Below are 21106 nucleotides of genomic sequence, written 5' to 3' on the forward strand. Positions count from 1 at the left end.
ATCGATCAGTCTAAGACATGTGATTCAAAAACCTGTGGCCCAGAATTAACCATGAAGATACATATGGATTATTACATTTCTGAGTTTTTTTTTTTTTTGGATTCTAGCATATTAAAAATAATAATAAAGTAACACTGATAGCCATGCTGGAGCTCACTTATTTTTAGACCATTCATGTGATGATGTAGCCCACCAAGGATAATGTTGGTTATCTTTATCAGTTTTATTATGCCTTCAAAATCTTTTTTTTCTTCTTTTTTTATTGAATCTTATATCCAGATCCCAAAAATACTACATTTCTTGCCATAAGCCTAGCACGCAACTAGAGTTGAAAAGTAACTCTTACAATCGAAGTTGTCAAGAACTCCATAGGGCGGAGCCGTATTCTGTTGACAATTGGAATTTGTTGACAGCTAGAAATTCAGAGTTTCAGATTCTAAGTCTGAATTTCACATTCATGTTCTGTATTCAGATATTGATACCTGCATACAGCTAAAAACACCATGTTCAACATGTAGTTCTACAACTAAATAGCATTGCATTTGCTGTATCATCTTTTTTTGTTTTGTGGGTCAATCATATGAAATTTATGAAGAGCCTCAGCCACAAATTGAAATAGAGGGGGGGACAAAATCTTCAAAGAAGAACTCTATTCGTCAACTTCTTTCAACCTTTTTTTCTGCTGCCTTCGCTGATCACGTAAACCTGGATGAGAAAGTAAATAACCTCAGGGCATGATAGACAGGTGGAATTAAAAAACATCAAAACAGAAAGAGATATGGAGAACTGAGAATACGTTTCTTCTCTCCCTTTCTTTTTCTCCTCAAATTCTCCAAGTCTCTACGTTTTTCTGCCGTCTCTTTCACGTCCATGCGCACCTGAGAGCAGGATAAAGACATTATAGAAACCAGAAACCAAAGGACACGATGAGAGAGAGCAGGTCACAAATATGTACAATTAGTATCTCCATATTTTTTCTAATTTAAGTGCACATTCAGGATGAGAACCAAAAACCTTCAGAAAAGCTTTTAGTACATCTTCAAAGCTGCCAATGAGACGAGCCTTTCAAGAAATTGCATACATCAGCAACTAGTCACGAACTGGATCTTCTTTTTACAGAATTAGCTATAAGCATTACAAGTTTTGCTCCACATCCAATTTCTGGAGGAACAGCAGGGACCTATTCAGGGAGGACTCTCTCTAAATTAACAAAAGGGCTTGCTTTTCAGCTTTGATCCTCTCAGAAGCGTGCCCAAGATGGGTCAAATTCTGAAGGGAGTGGACAGGTGGCACTAAGTTTGGGTTCTTTCTCATTGTTTAGGGAGGCTCAAACAGGTCAAGTTATGCTATAAAGAGCATATAGATGCAGTGCTTAGAAGACCAGATATTTTTAAATCATGGGGCACTGAAATGTTAACTGTGTAGAAAAGGGAGTCAAACTAAGGAAACCCCAGGATATCATTCTTTGCAACCTGCTCTATTGTGCTCAAGCCACATAATTTCACTAATATTGCTAGAAAAAATATTCACTATCTACCAAAGAACATGACTGCATGTTCATTTATTATCCATAAGTTTGATCCTTCATGCAACCAAATATTATATACATGACAGCATTTTATAGCAAGCTTAACTAAATTGGTTCTTCAAATGATACATGTAACAAGATTTTGAATTTACAGTATTTTTAAACAAAAGAAAACGCTCATATTGGAGTCCAAGTGTACCATATTTTGAATTTAGAGGCCCACAGAAATGTTTAATGAAGTAATCACGAAAAGTGGGGAAGAACGTGAGAGTGGAATCGTAGCTGAAACATACTACCTCCTGACCAGAACTTCGGAGTGCCTGGAGTGGCTCCACACAATCTTGACCAATAACCACCAATTTCCTTCTTTTGTTATCTCCCAAATTCACACCTTGGTCTAACTTTTGCCTTGTTAATTCTTCAAACTGATGTTGCAGGAGAGGTGAAATCCCAGCCTGCAGGAATAGTTGCAGTCAGTAGTTAAGATCCTTACACCTGAAAATTCATTTTATTTACTGCAGGATAAATGACATATCACATGGAGTAATCTATTCTAACATCATCTGAAATCAAGCATCAAACAAATGCTAGCCAAACTAGATTCCCATTAATGCCCCTGCTGTCCCCAATACAAGAGTTGGGCGTCACATACAAAGCACCCATGCACTATCAATGGTCAACATCAGAATCATTACAGCCTGCAGCTGACCAAACCAATCATTCAGGTTTCAAAATCCTTCAACTAACCTAGATTCTAACACTACACAGAATTTAGGATAAGCTCCAAACTCGAAGTAAAATATTGCAATAAAGCTCTGATAGAGTGTGTTCCAACAACTATTAGGCAGACTTCTTCCTTAAACAACATATATTGATATATAAAAACAAACATCTCAGTATATGACATGAAAATCAAAATTGCACATCTACAAACAGGTAAAGGTATACCCATATATTACTATTTCTAAGAACTCAGACAAAATCTCCAAGGAAAAAAAAAAAAATAAAGAACCCAGACATGTTTGTCCAAGAAAAAAAGAACCCGGACATGTTTAAGAGTACTACAGTTTGTGTTTGATCAACAGATTGACACAATCAATGGTGACCAAGAAAAGTTAATGACCAGTGGATTATTACCCCTGCCAAATAGCGATGTGAAAACGATTTTGGTTGCAAAGGACGTGAAAGCAGAGTGTTAAGCTCCTGCAAATTAAATCCAGAAGAAATTACAATAGTTGCCTCTTCAAGGAAAAAGAAATGGCCAAACTCTCAAATTTCACAGAACCAAAATTAGAATAAGAAATTTATCGTAGTAAACAAAACCTGCTGTAAATTTTTCAGCTGCATTGAGGTGACTCTCTTTTGCTTATGATTGTTCACTATTTCCTCCTCACTGTCATCATTATCCACCATTAACTCAATTGATTCTGCATTTCGTTCAAACCAGGTTTTCTTTGCCTTCTCCTAGAGAAGCACATGTACCAGTTACAGAATGAAGCAGAAGTAGTATTTCAGGAAACTGATATTTTAAGTTTCTAAACTATGTAGACAGAAATAAGGATCCAAATCACATGAACCAAGCAAAAGATTCATCTACCTGGGAGTCCTTTCTTGTAATCTTGTCTATTTGACGTGCAAGAGACAGCCGTCTCATCACCTCTTGCATGTATGACTCTTCTAAAGGAAATCTCTGAAAACTTTCCTGAAAAAGAGAGGAGACAACCCAACAATTTACTGAGGCAATCCTTGAATCTCAACTCTTAGTTCAAAAAGAATAAAAACAGAGGAGGCAATCCTTTATGGAATCCTACAATTTAGGGCTTCATGTAAAAAAGCAAGAGTGCTAAGCACTGCTGATGATATAATTATGAAAAATGGCAAAATCTAATGCTTAAATTTCCAAAAATGCTCAATCAAGTCTAACCTCTCTTTAAAGAATAATATACTTTTCAAGAATAATGTACTCAAATTAGTAAAGTTTGAAACTTTGCAAGAGCTGCTACCTTTGAAAATGATTTGCACAAAGAGGCAAATTTTGAAGTATCATTTGATGAGATAAGGGCAATGCTGCATCCATCAGTACAAGCTCTTGCAGTTCTTCCACTTCGGTGAACATAAACCTAACACAAAAGGATATAATATAAGTTTAACAGAACGCAAGCAAAAACTTTAAAAAATGTGATGCATCCCAATTTTTACTTCTGCTGAATGTGGAAGCTGATAGTGAACAACAGTTCGGACACCAGGGATGTCGAGGCCTCTTGCAGCAACATCTGTAGCAACAAGGATAGCATGTTCATTTGAACGAAAACGATCTATTGCCTGCATTAGACACAAAGGAGAAGTTGGTTGGTGTGAAGAAACACAAGTCACTGCATCTTCTGACAAACAAAATCACAAATTTAATTGGCAGAAGATAGTTATTATGTTGAAAAACATAGAACTTAGTAACCCTGCCATTTGCTTCTCCCAGAGACAAAGAAAGATAAAAGAACTCCTAGATCACAACTTAAAACAAGTAACTCAAAAGAAAAAGAAAGAAACGTAAGAAAAGATGGTGGGCACTTAATTTACTAGGCAGGGTTTGCAATTGCCTTTTTCTATTCTGAGACATTGTTTATACAACTCTTATAAACTCTTGTAATATTAACGCTCTGGCCCACTTAACATGTACAGTGGATTCAAAAACATTTTCATATAGCTCTGCTTTCTCTTGTTCCCAAAGACATGGACCAAAAGTTGTAATGCACTCACCCTGGAACTAAACGGCAACCTATGATTTTGTCTGATAAACTGATTATCTCCAGAATCTGACTGCTCACTTAACATAACCAGCTCAAAACCAATACAAGGCCTATTAAATGGGTTGAGTGTTCAGAAACTCAGTGCTCATCATGAAGTTATGTGAAGTTAATGAGCTTGTATCACCCACGTAGAAGCACATGAAACACTTGAATAGCTGCACCAAAACTGATGATATGCATTTCTAACTAAAACCATATGCAATGCCTCTGATTAATATGTTGTCTTGCCCCTTTCAAGGCACATCATTAACCGGTGGCTCTAATATGTGTTCAAAACAAGTCTGCAACTGTTTACGGATAATTTGAATAACTAGATTACAGTATCAACAACATGGGGCATTAAATCCTATTCATTTATTATACTATTTATTTTAGAATTGTACTCAAGCATTAACTTTAAACACAGCACCACATGCAAAATTCAAATATCACATTATAAATGAGCATGGTTCGAACTACTTAATAAAAAAGAAAGGAAAAATACAAATCACAAACCTTCAAACGAGCTCGCTGCTGCATCTGAGCATGAAGTGTCCAAACATTGATGCCTAGGATGCGCAAAAGGGCAGAAGTGTGGCGCAAAGCTGCAATTGATGTACAGAAAACAATTGTGCGACCTTGTCCATGAACACTCAATATATAATACAGGTAAGCATCTTTATCTTCTTCCTTACATCTGCAGTCATTTTAGTAAAAATTGAGAAAGGCAAGTGATGCAATATGATAACATAAAATTTTGCTAAAAAAAAAAACACAAAGATTGCATATAAAGTGCAAATGTAAAGGCAAAGAGTGTAATAGATCCTTTCATTAATAACTCCTGAAATTAAGAATTAAACAAGTTAATCAAGTTGAAGATATACCAATCAGAGTGAGCAAGATGAGATCAAAGCAATCTTGTAAAAATATATGTCCTGTGTGCACAAAAAAGAAAGAAAAAAGAATGCAAACAAATAAAAAGGTGCAGCGCAACCACTGAACTACAGCCCATGTAAATTCTGAGGACACGCCAGATGACCTTGGAATAATATTCTGGCTGCGCAAACCAGTCTACAGACATGAATTTGCAGAGGCACGCGTGTGTGCATGTTGGAATGTTAAACCTTATAGCCATCAACATAGCCAGCCCTATTGTAAAATATAGTGGTATGCCAAATTTAGAAATCCAGCACAAGCTTCAAAACATCCCACCATGTAGCTTGTAAACTACTTAGATTCTTGCCTTTAGCAGTTATAAAGATTCTAATGGGAGATGCAGTGTAAGACACATACTCTATAAAAGATTCCTCGAGCTTATTTGCAAGGATTGATGCATTTGTCAGGTCAATGATGGCAGCATTTGCTCTCATTCCAGCTCGTTCAGAGAGCATTTCTATGGAATTCAGCCCATCAGCCATTGATTGCTTTGATTTTAATGAGCCACGCTTTAGCTTCTTGCGAAAATCAGCAGATAATGCTATAGTTGCAGAAAAAACAAACGTTTGTCTTTTCTTTATTTGCATGTTTGAAAGTGTTTGGCAATTTTCTGAACTTTGAGATTGTCCTCCAATTGAACCACTGGCCATGGGCAGCATGTCAATAATAGACTGTAACTCACGAAAATGTCCATTTTCAATCATTCGATCTGCCTCATCCAGCACAAAGAAAGATAATGAATGCAACTGCAGAAGAAAACAAACAGAGACAATATGGCATATGAATAAGGTGCTTAAATGTGTTTTATCTAGAAACCAAATGTGTAAAGATCCAAAAACTAGATCAATAAAAAAAAAGTTAATCCGATTGTAGCAGAACAAAGACATACTCTCCCTGAATACATCCAATGTATATATCACATGCAATCACTAACCTCAACAAGATGTTTTTCCCCTCCTGACATAAGTTCCCATAACCTCCCAGGAGTCCCAACAATAATCTCAGGCCTTGCTTTCAAAAGTCTTTCCTGCTTCTCTGTTGACATCCCACCAACAATCGAAACCACCCTAATATTGATACCATGAGCTGCTTCCTTAAAATGGTCAGTCACCTGGAATGGATAAAAAGAAGACCCACATGGAAACTTCAAATCTGACAAAGCTAAATTTGCGGAACCTAAGAGCATGTTGGAGAATTCAGGATCAGCACTTAGAATTTCATTCAAAATTATGAATACCTGAATGGCAAGCTCCCTTGTTGGAGTGATGATGAGAGCACGCAAAAGACCTTTTGGTGCAAACCTTTCAGCTTCCTCTCCCACATTGTCACCCATGTTTGAAGCCTTATCTTGTTCCTCGAGGAGACGTTGCAAAATGGGCAAACCAAAAGCAAGAGTTTTGCCTGAGCCAGTTTCTGCAGCTCCAACAACATCCTATAACATGAAGGCACAATGATGAGAACAAGACCAAACAGCATTATCCACAATTAAGCCTTAAACAATAACCTTAACCAACCTTCCCTTGATGAGCTGCGGCAGGAATACAAGCTTTCTGTATTGGTGTTGGTTCCTTGAACCCAAGCCTATATATCGATTTCATGAGCAGAGGATGAAGTCTCAACTCATTCCATCCATAAAATTCAGTCTCGTCAACTGATTCTCCTTCTACATCATCCTTGTTATTGCTAACTACAGTCGCACAATTGTGGAGCAATGAACAATCTTCATATTGGTAAATTACCATCAATTAACTAAAGTTTTTAGTATTAAAATGCACCAAAACAACAATAACAGACAAAATATCAATCAAGAGCACATGGAGATCATAGAAAAAGTTTACAAGTGATCGTGAATTTACAAATGACCAAAGCGCAAATGTTACGAGATCAAAATGCATCTGAGTAATTCAGAGACCAACCACAAATTCAAAACCTGCCCTGATTTATAGACATCAAAATCAAGGAACCTCAAAGCTGACCAAATGTCAATAACACAAATAAACTCAACAGTTAACCGAACTCCAACAAGTAAAAAGTGTTAATACATACCCCAAACTTAAAAGATTGTACATTAAGCCACAAGCCGGGATCCAGAATTTATATGATAAGCACTAACCAGAAGTAGTTTCATCAACCTTTGATGATTCCTTCGCTTTCTTTTTCTTCTTTCTTTTCTTCCTCTTTTTCTTAACCTCCACGTTTATCCCCTCCTCCTCCTCCACCTCCTCTTCAACCCATCAGCACCAGCATCAGCATCAACATCAGCATCACTATCCTTCTGTTTCTTGGATTTATTTTTTCTTTCTTTCTTCACCTTCTTATCAAGACCAGGAATTTCTAAACCATAATCACCCTCGTCAATCTCTTCAAGTGATAGAAACCCTGCATTCACCCCCCCCCCAAGAAAAAAAAAAACAATCATATAAAGAATCAGGTTCAGGTCCAAGCTTAAACCCTATAAACCCCCACTGCAAAGTATAGTTAAGAAGAAGGAAATACAAGATGGAATGGGTGGGTGAATTCAACCTCCTTCGAGATCGTGAGAACCAGCAATAACAGAGAAAGGATCGTCTTGAGAGATGGAAGAGTTCCATGGGAGTGAGTCCAGTCGGTCGATTTCAGGGTCAATATTGGTTCGCTTTCTTTTTCCCTTTTTGTTGTTGGACTGTTTAGAAGATACTCGTGGTTCTGCTTCTGTAACGGCGGCCATTCCAGAGTTGCAAGCTTCAAACACTCTGGTATTTTTGCCTAAATGCACTGACTGCTGTAGCTTAGGCAAGCAAGGGCTTACATAAATATCACGAAGCGCATTTATTTAAGCACGAATTGGAAACGAATACCTGTAGGGGCTGATGGTGTAATTGTTCTTATATTTATGGCTATTCTTTTATTGTTTTTGTAGGGAAACACGAAATTCGTGCTTTTTAAAGGGGCCTTCTTCTTTTTTTCTCCGTTTAATTTTTGTTTATTTTATTTTATTTTTACATTTTAAAAATATTTTAAAAAAAATTATTTTATTTATTTTTTATTTATTTTAAATTAAATTTTTTTAATATTTTATCTTTATACACTAATATTAAAAATAATTTTTAAAAAATAAAAAAATATTATTTTAATATATTTTAAAGTAAAAAACACTTTAAAAATTAACTGCAAACCATACTCCGAACAATCTTAAAATTTTTATTTTTGACCCAGCTCACCGCCGTGTTATAAAAAATTAAAAATTATTTTTATTTAAAATTAAATTTTTATATATTTTAAAATTATTTTGATAGGTTAATATTAAAAATAAATTTAAAAAAATATATTTTTTTCAATTAACAACACTTTAAAAAATTATTGTTGTTATAATATAAAATATTACCTTAATCGCGAGAGTTTTAACGGGCTTTCGATATGTAGTTGGTCCTTTTACTAGTAAAAAATGTTTCATTGAATCCCTCTACTAATATAAAATAGCATTGCGTCTCTCCATGCAACAAAGTTTTTATTTAACATCAATGCCTCAAAATGTTTACGGCATGCAAACTTAAAGATTGATGAATTATATCGTGACACGTAAGCCTTGACCCATTTTCTTCCGAAAATATCAAATAAGTTTTTTAAAAAATAGAGAGACAAGAACAAATTTTGATATAAATACTCCCAAAAAAAATATATATGTATGCTCTCAAAATCATGTCAATTTTGCTTCTTCTTTTTGTTTTTCTTGGACAGAAATAGTATTTATTTATGTAAATATAAAAGTGATTATTTTTTAAAGTATTTTTCACTTGAAAATATATAAAAATGATATTTTTAATTTTTTTAAATTTATTTTTGACATCAGCCTATTCAAAACGATCTATAAATATAAAAAAATAATTTAAAAAAATAAAAAAAATATTTTTTTTAAAAGCATTTTTGAAAAATATTTTTTTTTTATTTTTAATTTTTTTTTATTTTAAATTTTTTTTTGTGTTTCTAAATTATTTTGATATACTGGTATTAAAAATAATTTTTTAAAAAAAATAAAAATATATTATTTTAATATATTTATGAATGAAAAATAATTTTTTAAAAAATCACTGTTACACTCCCAAACTTGAATTAAAAAGACTCAGTGAAACATCATTTACTAGTGAAGGGACTGCTAATTGTATCAAAAGCCTCGCAATGAACCCAGCAAAGAGTTACTTTTCTCACAATAAAATTCAAAACAATTTTGCTTTTAAGATTTCTTTGTTTTCAATGTGTTTCTGGTTAAAAAAATATCAGACATCCATGAAAAAATTAAACAAAAATTCCCATGAAAAAAAATAAGATAGATTAAATAGAAAAAAGAAAAAACATAAAACATAAAAAACAAAAATAAGAGTGCACCCGTGAAAAAAGAAAGTTTTTGAATGTAACTAACCGTTTATTTAACATAAAACATATCTCTTACTTTCCCATCCTTGGCTTGTTTGAGTATTCAATCAATGGAAAATATCGAGATCTTGAGAAGTTGAATTATTGTACGAGACTTTCTTCTTTTACTTACAAGAATTAAGACGTGTTTGGCATGATTTTTGTTTTTATTTTCAGGTTTTTTATAAATATTTTGGGCTTGAAAAAAAATACAATATTAGTAATTTTTTAGTGTTTTTTATGGTTTTGATACGTTAATGTTAAAAAAAAATTAAAAAATGAAATATAATTAAAAAATTATTCTAAAAAACATCATGCACCACTCATTCTAAATAATTTTCATAAGTATAGATGTTGTAAACTAGTAACAGTAAGATAAAACCTTACTTCAAGTGTGAACATAAAAAATCTTCAAATTTCATAAACAAATATATAAAAAAATCAATATTTTAATTTTGAATTTATGGCATTTTATCAAGATAAACTTTTCCTTTAAAAAATTTTAAATTTTAATTTTCAATTCTACGATTATTCTATTTAAATTTGAAAATCTATTGAAAAAAGTTTTTTTTATATTTTTAATTTTCAAATCCCGGGGCATTATATAATATACTAAAAGAAATTAAGTTTTTAGTTACTATGCATTTTTGTAATACATTGTGCATTGAAGCAGTATATTTTTTTATATAATTTTTATTTTAATTCTTAACGAACTGAAGACTACAAAACAGAAATGAAAATCTCAGATAACATTAAAAAAAAAAAAAAAAAAAAAAAGAGGTTAAAACTTGCATTCACATATTCATTTTAATCCCATTTTGGTGGCAAGGGAGAGGGTACAGGTGATGAATCTGTGGCGCGTGATGGCACGCACTTCCATTAAAATTAACAAGTTAAAATAAATTCATGAAAACTAGTGCGAAGGTGGAGACCTTATATTCATCGTTTCATTCCTTGTATTCCAACATTCATCACCAATTCCATCTCTTCATTTTTTTTATGTGATTTCTATATTTTTGTTTGAATTTATGTACGCCTTCCACCCAATAAATTTCTAGTGTGTTCATTCGATTTTTTTTTTTAAAAAAAAAAATTATCTTGTAAAATAAAATTGAAGCTAATTTAGATAAAAAAAAAAAACTAGTTAGAGAGCTTGCACTATGTCGTGGTCAATCTTTTTTGAATGAAAATAATAAAAAAAAGATAAATATTTTCATTGCTTTACATAATGATTGTTAATTTATTTAATTAAATGGGTGCATAAGTTTTTTGATTTACATCTAAGAGCTTTTTTTAATGTTAAATAATTTGTATATTTTTTTTTTATCATGTTTTGGTATTTAAGATTTGATGCTTATTCTTATAATATTTTATTTGTTTTCCTTGAATTTTTCATAAAAAGTTTTGTTATTTTTAGTTTCACCCTTCAATCAAAGTTTAAGGTACGTTGTTTTTTTTTTTTTTTATGTTCTCGTTCTTTTGATTTTTATTATTTTATTAATGTTTTTATTATTTTTAATTTAATTCTTAAATTTAAAATTTATTGTAGCTTTTTGATTTTTTTTATTGCAATTTTAACACTCATTATTTTTATTGTATTTTTTTTATTTTGGATTTTTTGTGTTGTTTTTTTTTTTTGTGATTTTAACCATCGTGAGTTTTTCATATATAGTGCTCCCGGTCTTATAACACATGGATTATGATTTAAAAACTTAACAATAATTGACTCTTTTGTCTTATTTTTTTATATTTTTCTTTTTATGCAATTATTTTATTCTCATATAATTTTTATTTTATTAACAAATAAGATTTTTGAGACATTTTGAGAATATTGTGAAGATATATTTTTTATAATATTGACAAGCATTTATCTTTTGTATTGAATTTTTGTTTTTTTCAATTTAGTTGTTGTCAATATCTTATTTTTTAATGATATTATTAAATTAATTGTGTTTATTAAAGTTATTCAAGTCATCAACCTGAATATTATATTTTTTATTTTTTAAAAATATATTTACCTCTCTTTGATATTTTGTATGCAAAAAAAAAAAAAAAGTTTACATACCTAATATCATGGTCCCTGACTAGTTTTTTTTTTTTTTTTTTTAAATTAGCTCCACCTTTATTTTACAAGATAAAATTTAGAAAAAGTTGAAAGAAAATTCGACAGAAGAGGCCACGAAAAGAAATTTATCGAGTAGAAGGCACACATAAATTCAAACAAAAATATAGAAATCACATAAGAAAAAATAAAGAGATGAAATTGGGGATGAATGTTGGAAGTATAGAAGGAATTAAACGATGAATACAAGGTCTCCACCTTCGTGCAAGCTTTCATGATTTGCTTTTCACATGTTCATTTTAATGGAAGTACGTGGCCGTCACGCACCACAGATTCATCACCTGTACCCTCTCCCTTGCCACCAAAATATCTCCCACCAAAATACCGTACAATGCCCTCCCTTCTCTTCAAATGCATCCCCTTCATACACCCAAAACCTCACCCCTTCCCCCTTTCTCTCCTCACCGCCATGTCCACCAAAACCAAAACTCGCTTAAGAGGTGTCGTTTTCGACATGGACGGAACCTTAACCGTCCCCGTCATTGATTTCTCTTCCATGTACAAGGCCGTGCTAGGAGAAACCGAGTATCGCAGAATCAGACAAGAAAATCCATCTGGCATCGACATTTTGCATCTCATTGAGAGTTGGAGCCCTGATGAGCAGCGAAAGGCTAATGAGATCATCCTTGATTTCGAGCGACTAGGTCGCGAGCGATTGCAAATCATGCCCGGTGAGTCATTGGATTGCAGCGATGCGGCGTCGTATATTCGTTTCTTACTTGAATTCACCTGCTGATTTTTTTTTTTTGGAAATTACTGAGCTGCAGGTGCAGCTGAGCTTTGTGGCTTTCTTGATTCCAAGAAAATTAGGTACTAAAAGTTTCAATATACAATTACTGGTGTTTCATTTGCGCTGAGGAATTTAGTTTATATGTGATTGAATAACCTAATTGTTTTATAACCATTCAAATGCGTGAGTTAGTTCCATATTATTTAGCATGGCTATATGTAAGAGCTACATTGGGGTAGCTTGAGTTACTATAAAATGAATCTATATCTCCCATTTTCCTACTCACAACAAGGTGGATTATTCGTTTATTGTTTTTTTTTTTAAATGGTGGGTTGGGGTTTAAAATTGAGTTTGATTAATCTTATGTTACAAGTGCATCTGTGCATGTTAGATTTGCTACAGAATGTGTGCTTGCTTGGTCTATTCGTGAAGTGATGATCTGGAGTGACGGGTTGAAAAGTTGAGAAAAACAATTTAATTTACTGCCAAGCGTGCAAGTGAAATAATGGTAAAGCAGAATTTCATATGATTTTGCATGTCAGGTGAAATTCAGAATGTAATTGATGCGTGACTTTTGCTTGCAACTATGCCATAGACAATGCAGCTCTTGTAATCTCACTGTGTTTTCCTAAAGAAATTATGTGGCACCTGTATGGTCATGACTCATGATAACAAAGCTGTTACTTGTTTTCAGAAGGGGATTGATTACGCGAAATGTCAAGGAAGCAGTAGATCTCTATCATCAACGCTTTGAGGTAAGTTAAAACACATTTAGTATAGTGCATCAAGGTTCTTGAGTGTATGTAACATGAAGATTATTTCTGCCATAGCTCCACAATCTTCTTCGAATGCTCGGATCTATCACATTTTAGCGTGCAATGCATGAAATGGGCGTTTAAAGAGTGAATTGCTATAGCAGAATTTGTCAGGTTAAACATCTATACTGGTGAGGTTGTTCAATCTGCGTGGGTCTACAAACAAAATGCATTGTCTAGTCCATACAAAGTCCATCAGGACTGTAGATCAGGGAATGGGAGCTTCACGGCATAAACCTTTCCCATGTCAAATTTGACTGTTTCTTCAGAACCACTTTTTTGCTCTCCCTCCCTCCTTCCACAAAAGTCCCTCAGGATTGTTTATGTGCTTCCTGAATCCTTAGTTTCCGTATAGATCATACTTATTTTTTTATCAATCCATATATATCATTCTTGGATTCTTCTCTCACTTGAGCCTGGACACTTCGCATGCTTGCTCAAAGGTTTGCCTCTTATTGTCACGAATAACTGATACTTCCCATGGCTCAATTCTTACCGTTTTTGCTTCAAAGAGCAAAAGGTTTGTAATTTTGCTTACGGCCATGCAGGAAAAGAAAGCTTCTGCTGAAAAGAACCCTTTTTTCTTCAGTCCTTCCTCCCACTTTTAGTGTATAGCTACCAAAAAGTTCTGTTATATTTTTCAGAAAAAAATTATAAAAGGACCTTTTTTCTAATTTTAAGCCAACAGCAAAACCAATACACCTCTTCAGATGTGATCCAGTTTTACATGTGCTCGTGTCCACATTGTCTGCCCTTTGCACGGGGACCCTTTTTAATTGTTCTACCAGAAATGTTATGTTTTAATCTTCCAACGTATGTGTTTTTGCTGCAGATTGTGTTTTCTCCAGCATTAAGCAGGGAGTTTCGTCCTTATAAGCCAGATCCTGCTCCTCTGCTGCATATCTGTTCAACTTGGGATGTCCAGCCCAATGAGGTCATGATGGTTGGTGACAGCCTCAAAGATGATGTGAGTGGTATTCTTCTTAAGTTCTTTTTTGATACATTGTGCTGTCTTTGATGCTTATATCAAAAGGATGGAAGTTTGCTTCTACGACTGAAGGGTTGATGTGATACAATTATTCTTAGTTTTGTCGGTGAATTGTGTGACCAATGCTTAAGCAATGGGTGGTTGATTTTATGGCTTGTACAGGTGGCCTGTGGAAAGCGAGCTGGAGCCTTCACATGCTTGCTTGATGAAAAAGGGAGGTACTGTTCTGCTGATTTTACCGAGTTGGATCTAGAACCAGACTTCAAGGTCGCTTCCCTAGCCGAAGTTCATTCACTATTGGAGACAAAATTTGATTTGGTGCCTTGATTTTCAATCTCCTGATGAAGACTTTCTACACTTCATTGGAGAAATATTTTGTATTATTGTCATATGAGCTAGGACTTGAGGAGGGAACGAAGTTAAAAATCCCCTCCATGACGTTAAATTGTCAAGAATCAAAGACATGTCACTAGCCTGTTTGAGATTGTAATTGCGATTTTAAATTATCAAAAATTATTTCAAAAGCGTTTTTATCATTAATTATTTTATTTAATTTTTTTTAAAAAAAAAAACAAAATATTAGATATTTAATTGTTTTAATGTGTTTTTTTATGTATAAAAATTCAAAGTATAATTTGAAAAACCTATGAAAATAAAATTAAAATATTCAATAATATAAGTAAGATATGCATTTGATTATGTTTATTGAATTTATTTATCTAAATAAATAAAATATAAATTTATATTTTAAAAATCTATAATTTAAAAGATAAATATAAATGAAATTGGTTGATTAAATTTATGTTATAAAATAATTTAAAAATAAATTTTTTTTATTTTTATAAAATCTTTATTTGTATAAAATAAAAAATATGAAAGAGGCATTGATGTGTCTTCATTTCTAGTTCTTTTCCTTTCTTTTCTTTTGTAGTGAGAACATGAAGAAAATTAACCTATTGTGTGTTGAAATTATGCCTTAATTATGACCTGTGAAAATAAGGAAGATGACGAAGGCTAGAAAGAGAATGTAACAAGAGCGGTGAAGGTATAACTGATATCGTCCTTTTACTTTGCCAAGAAGACAACTGGATAAATGTCAAAGATATAATAAACAATAATTTAAGCTATGTTATTTAACCATGACAACACATAGCATTGAGTTTGGAATGAGCTCTTCTGCTTTCTAGGATCAATGTTTATGCTCACATTCTTGATATAGGGAGAATACAGCGTGAAGATAGAGGTCATGCAGAAAGAGATTTACAGTGTGAGGATTCTTGGTAAGATTCCCGGGCTCCTTCTACTCGGTGCTTCAGGGACTGGTGACTTCAATGGATGAACTGTTGATGGAAGGGATGGCTTTTGGGACAAATTGAACTGAGTATGGTTGCTTGAAGATTAAAAGATAGGTGCTTGATGTACAGAAAAAAAAGGTTAACTCCCACAAAAAAAAAAAAAAAAAAAACTCAAACCATTGATTGCTAATTTAAAAAATTAGAATACTTATCCGAAAAGAGTTTAAATATCATTAACTCAATTATAAAAATCATGAAAGTTTAAATAGTTATTATTATCTTCAAAAATCACTAAGACTTGGATTCCACACTCATATATACCTTCACCGTTTATAGTTGCCAATCCCGGCTCACCGGTGACTCTTTTACAGTGAAATCCATCAACAAAAGGCTAGACTTGTGGTAATCGATTTTTCCAAAACAAAGATATTTTCGAGCTAGTAATTAATCAACCACACGGGTATTCTAAAATAAAGTGAGGCCATGTGCCTTTTTTCTCAACTAATGAAAGCTATCTATATCACTGCCATAAAAACGGGGCAATTACCGGGACATTAAGCCCAAACACATCTTAACAGACAGCAGATTCAGGGTGAAGGTTGCGGATTTTGGATTCGCTAAGGTTGTTAGGAAGAGAAAGACTGTGAATATTGGGGTGTGGGGTCACCGTGATATAGAGCGCCTGAGGTTTTGTTGGGGAATGAATATGATGAGAGAGTGAATGCGTGGAGTGCTGGGGTGGTGATGTATATTATGTTGGCGAGGTCTCCTCCGTTTAACGGGAAAACGATTGAAAGAGATTTCAAACGCAATTTTGAGAAAGAATTTGAGGATTCCTGATGAAGTTTCTTAATCGGTTTCAACATTAGTTACAGATCTTTTGAAGAGGATGTTTTGTAGGTGTCCTGCCAGGAGGTTGTCTGATGAAGGAGTACAAAGTGATCTGCTCTTGTTTCTAATACTTGGAGTTAATTACAGGACATCCATGGTTTTTATTGCTCTGGTAAGATGTATTTGACGAGGGTGAAATTGTAGCAGAGGTTGATGATTCGTGGCTCTTGCATGAGGACTAATCGTTATACTTCACAACATGTCTGGTTCTGGGATAGAGGAGATTCTTCAAGGCCAGAGATTTTTGTAGAGCACCACTGCATATTGCTCTGAATATCGTGGTGACTGCAGCTGCTTGCTTGCTTGCTCGACAAGGATGATGAAGCTGTTTGGTTAACATGTTGGTAATTATGGTGAAACTGATGTTGCTTTTGCATTTTAAACTGTATTTTAAAAATACTTTTGGCTATTTTAATATATTTATGAAACATCTACCTTTTTTCTAAGAAGCCTGGCAGTACATCTTCTTCGATGTCACCGTCTTGACCCATAAAACTCTGCCTAATTTGGACTCGTCATCCTCCTATCTCCTTGTAATTGATGGAGAGAGAAGGGCCAACCAAATCCCCATGTTAAGGTTTCTTAACAAGTGAAGAAGAAATGAGGCGAAGAACAGAGGATTTGTTAGAGAGAATTTGAGAGAGAAGAGTTGAACTGAATTGACTGCATTCCATATATTTAGTACCCATATGATTCTCTTGATTTGTGTTTTATAGTAACTGAAATAACTACTAACTGATTACTCTAACTAACTATAACAGCTGTAACAACTCTATTAACTAACTATTGCTAACAGACTAACAGAATTAATAACCCTCAGTGGTTGCGTGCTGCAGACGTCATCAACTCTGCACTTTCTTTATTCTTCTTCTCTTCATATCTGCACCAATTCTTAGCGACTAGGTACGTAACACCCCATTAATAAAAAAAACAGCAGAACAAATCAAGCCATCATCAGGCATAAGCTGCCTAGAATCACGCAATCTTACAATATTCAAAACCCTTTCCTGCACTCTTCTAGATTTCTCTCTTCCCTTGAAAGCTTCATCATCTTTCGTCTTTCAGCAACCTTAAACTGGGTTTTTCGCTTCTGTTGCACCTCTCGTTTCCAACTCACAAACTGAGTCAATATAAACAGCTTGGACATTAATCTTGGTAACTTCTTAACCTCTTAGTAATCAAGAATTATGTTTCCTTTATCATTTGCCGGTCAAAGTCCAGTTACCAAGTTGTCTCCAGATGACCCAAAAATACAAATATTCCCTTCTAATAAGTTATCTCACTTGAAACCAGTTCCATGTTCTTTGCACAAGAAGAACCCCAACACCATTAACAACCCTTCAAAGCCCAAAACTTATCCTTTTAGCTCCATTTTAATAGCCCCAGATCACGTTTCTCCTAAGAAAGGTAAGATAAGCAGGGGTTATGAGGAAAGGAGAGGTTTTGGCCATTTGGGTAGCCAACAGATGCTGGCTTTGTGTGGGTTTGGGTATTGGATGCAGGGTTTTAGGTGCTTTCCTTGGCTTGCACTCAACTTCCATATGGCTCACAATCTCAACTTGCATTCATCAACGCTGCAGCTTTTGCAAAATTGTGGTAACTTTCCCATGGTGGCTAAGCCTCTTTATGGAATCCTCTCTGATGCTCTTTACACTGGAGGTGCTCATAGAATACCTTATATTCTAGTGGGAGGTTAGTTGTCTTATATCTCTGCTTTGTCTAGTTTATGTCTTTCAGTGTTCATTGCTTATGTTTAAGCTGCTCTTAATCAATCATTTGGACAGACAGTTTTTTGAATTTTTATGGTTTAAGCTTATTGCTGGAACTTGTATACGTTTTCTAAATCACGCTGGATATGTGGTTAAGTTTTATCGGGCTTTGATTCTGGCATTCTGCCCTTTTCTTGAATTCCCTACGTAGTTATGCCTCAAGATTCTTTTTGTCAATTTCCATGTCCAAGCCTTCTGTGCATGGACAATAAAAAGATGAGGTACCTTAATTTGACAGATTACATTTCATAGTGGCTGACCATGGCCAGATCCTCTCTTGTTATCAAGAAAGCTAGAACTTGAGGGTGCATAGCAAATGATGACCCCCCCCCCTCCCCCAGATGTCTATTGTAAGACATTGGAGGGATTTTCTTGAAGAGAAGAAAATAGGTACAGATCCATCATGAGAGATAAGGGGGAAATTTTAAAAATGTCACATCCCAATAAATTTTTCTGGTTGATTGATCTAGCTTATGAAAGAAGTTGACAGAAGTGAAATTCTCAGTCTTTTTGCAGGTGCTAGCTTGGGGGGCACTAGCATTGATCCCAGTTGCACGGGAAGCCCTTGGAATCCTTATGGCATGCATTCTTATCAGTAATCTTGGCGCTTCTATCACAGAAATAGCAAAGGATGCCCTCGTTGCAGAATATGGCCAAAAAAACAGAATTGGGGGCCTCCAGTCTTATCAATTCATGGCTTTAGCTGTTGGTGGAATCCTAGGCAACTTGCTAGGTGGTTGTTTCTTACAAAAAACACCACCCAAAACCATGTTTCTTGTATTTTCAGTTCTGCTATCTCTTCAACTGGCATTTTCATCAACAGTGAGAGAGAAATCTCTTGGTTTATCAGAACCATCCGATCACAACCTTGTGAAGAAATCAATTTGGGAGAATATTACGAAGCAGATAAGTGATCTTAAAACTGCATTAAACGATGACAACATCTCCTGCCCTCTCACTTGGGTTGTAGCTTCTATTGCTACGGTCCCAGTTCTCTCAGGTTCCATCTTTTGCTATCAAACTCAGTGTCTACATCTTGATCCTTCAATTGTTGGAATGTCACGCCTAATTGGCCAGTTGATACTTCTTTCCATGACTATAATCTATGACCGTTTTTGGAAAGAAGTGCCTATGAGGAAATTAGTTAGCGCAGTCCAGTTTTTATATGCCTGTTCTCTTCTTCTGGATCTTGTTCTAGCGAGACAGATCAATCTTAAATTGGGAATTCCCAATGAGGTGTTTGCCTGTTGTTTTTCGGGTTTAGCAGAAACACTTGCACAATTTAAGCTCCTTCCTTTTTCAATGCTATTGGCTAGTTTATGTCCACAGGGTTGTGAAGGATCTCTTACCTCTTTCTTGGCATCATCGTTGTGTTTATCATCAATTGTTAGTGGGTTCTTGGGCGTTGGGTTAGCTTCTCTGATTGGAATAACATCTGGTAATTACTCAAGCCTGCCAGTGGGAATTTTGATACAGTTCCTTGCAGCATTATTGCCTTTAGGATGGATTCATCGTTTACCCATGTCCAAACCCATTGTTGAGAAGGAAAGAAGGCGAGGTATGAGTAAAAGAACACGAAAAAATAGAAGGGTTGGAAGAGTGGTGTTTGGCTCTATTTATGTTTACCACCGTGAAAGAGAATCTGATTCACGGAGATAAACAAGCTAGAGGGACGATAGCATTTTGCTGGACAATGAGTGCTAGGAGGTTGGAACATCATATGGGAATGTGATGCACTGTTTGCTATCAGTTCTACCGAGCCTATCTCAGCTGCGCTAAGATTGGAATGATCCTTCAATTAGTACAAATCCTCTGGCAAAGATGAGCAATTTGTGTTAACTGGATTATTGTTTCACAAATTTGCACACATACATCAGCTCAGCGGCTCCATTCAAGCATTCTTGATCATTGGATTTTGTTATTGGATCCCAAGATTTGCTTCTGATATTTCTCGAAGTGAGTAGTTTAATTTCCAGAGGATCATATCTGCTGCGCATCAAGCTCATCTGGCAACTTGAGGGATGGTGAACAAGCAGGAAGGCATGTAGATGATGCATTCGGATGAGCCATTTTAATCATGGAAGGCCTGTATACCCAATGGTTAACTTTTTGGTAGTAAACTACTCAAATTCCTTCATGTTTGACTGTGGTACTCTTATTCCTAAGCTGTAACAGGTCATTTCTTTACCAAAATAAACGCATCAGAGCATCTTTAGGGAGTTCCTCGTTGTATGAACGAGAATTCTGTGCATGGTTTACATTACATGAAAGAGAAACTGACAAATTTTCATTCAAACCCTATTATTTGCTTGCTTGTCCCCAATTGTCTTCCATCAATTTTGTGTGTATCGTTGCCGATGGATAGTTAGCAAGAGAACATGCCTTTGGACAAGAATTGACACATAAAATTGTTCTTGCGGTTTCATGAGTGAGAATGCTTTGTGGCTTCCAGTTGCACTCTACTGTGTCTTTCATTATTTACTTCTGAGTGGAAATAGGCTCAGCTTCTGCCATGCTACTAGAGCCAGTCACGGACAATATCCTTTTGTCATGGACAATATCCACATCCACATCCACGATGAACAGCTCAAACTTAAGTAGATGGAAGTCTTTTGCATGTGAAAGAAACTCGAGAGTCAAGATAGGAAGCTACCTGGGTACAAGTCGACCGATGCAACGATCAACTCACTGGTGAGGTAATATGCGTTGAAGTAATAAAGCATACTTTGAACTTTGATCCCAATCTCCCCGGTTATTATAGGAGCTTGCTGGTTTGGCAAAACTACCTTAGTTTTTACCTCAAGAAGCCCTGGCGCCCTGCCTCATGGTGCTATTAATAAATCCTATAGCATGGATGGAT

At 34.8% G+C, this 21106-nt stretch overlaps 3 protein-coding genes across 3 annotated transcripts; 2 read left to right on the forward strand and 1 right to left on the reverse strand.

Annotated features, from left to right (window-relative positions):
- Window positions 1–328: 328 nt before the first annotated feature.
- LOC118048936 (DEAD-box ATP-dependent RNA helicase 13-like) lies at window positions 329–8063 on the reverse strand. Its single transcript, XM_035058784.1, is given in 16 exon segments — window positions 329–705; window positions 797–878; window positions 1825–1983; window positions 2666–2731; window positions 2852–2992; window positions 3126–3230; window positions 3532–3648; window positions 3728–3850; window positions 4828–5008; window positions 5605–5993; window positions 6182–6358; window positions 6485–6679; window positions 6762–6934; window positions 7361–7477; window positions 7480–7626; window positions 7771–8063. Coding segments are annotated over 16 exon segments (2412 nt in total). The 5' UTR covers window positions 7955–8063; the 3' UTR covers window positions 329–649.
- A 3770-nt stretch (window positions 8064–11833) lies between these two features.
- LOC118048960 (haloacid dehalogenase-like hydrolase domain-containing protein At2g33255) lies at window positions 11834–14815 on the forward strand. The gene is made up of 5 exons (XM_035058814.2): window positions 11834–12429; window positions 12526–12568; window positions 13183–13243; window positions 14136–14270; window positions 14454–14815. Exons 1-5 carry the CDS (start codon window positions 11973–11975, stop codon window positions 14616–14618), a joined length of 861 nt encoding a protein of 286 aa, XP_034914705.1. The 5' UTR covers window positions 11834–11972; the 3' UTR covers window positions 14619–14815.
- Window positions 14816–17511: 2696 nt separating this feature from the next.
- Window positions 17512–20683, forward strand: LOC118048964 (probable folate-biopterin transporter 8, chloroplastic). The gene is made up of 2 exons (XM_035058818.2): window positions 17512–18169; window positions 18752–20683. Exons 1-2 carry the CDS (start codon window positions 17665–17667, stop codon window positions 19903–19905), a joined length of 1659 nt encoding a protein of 552 aa, XP_034914709.1. The 5' UTR covers window positions 17512–17664; the 3' UTR covers window positions 19906–20683.
- Window positions 20684–21106: the final 423 nt, after the last annotated feature.

This window comes from Populus alba, chromosome 10 (genome assembly GCF_005239225.2).
Source record: "Populus alba chromosome 10, ASM523922v2, whole genome shotgun sequence".
Taxonomy (NCBI): domain Eukaryota; kingdom Viridiplantae; phylum Streptophyta; class Magnoliopsida; order Malpighiales; family Salicaceae; genus Populus; species Populus alba.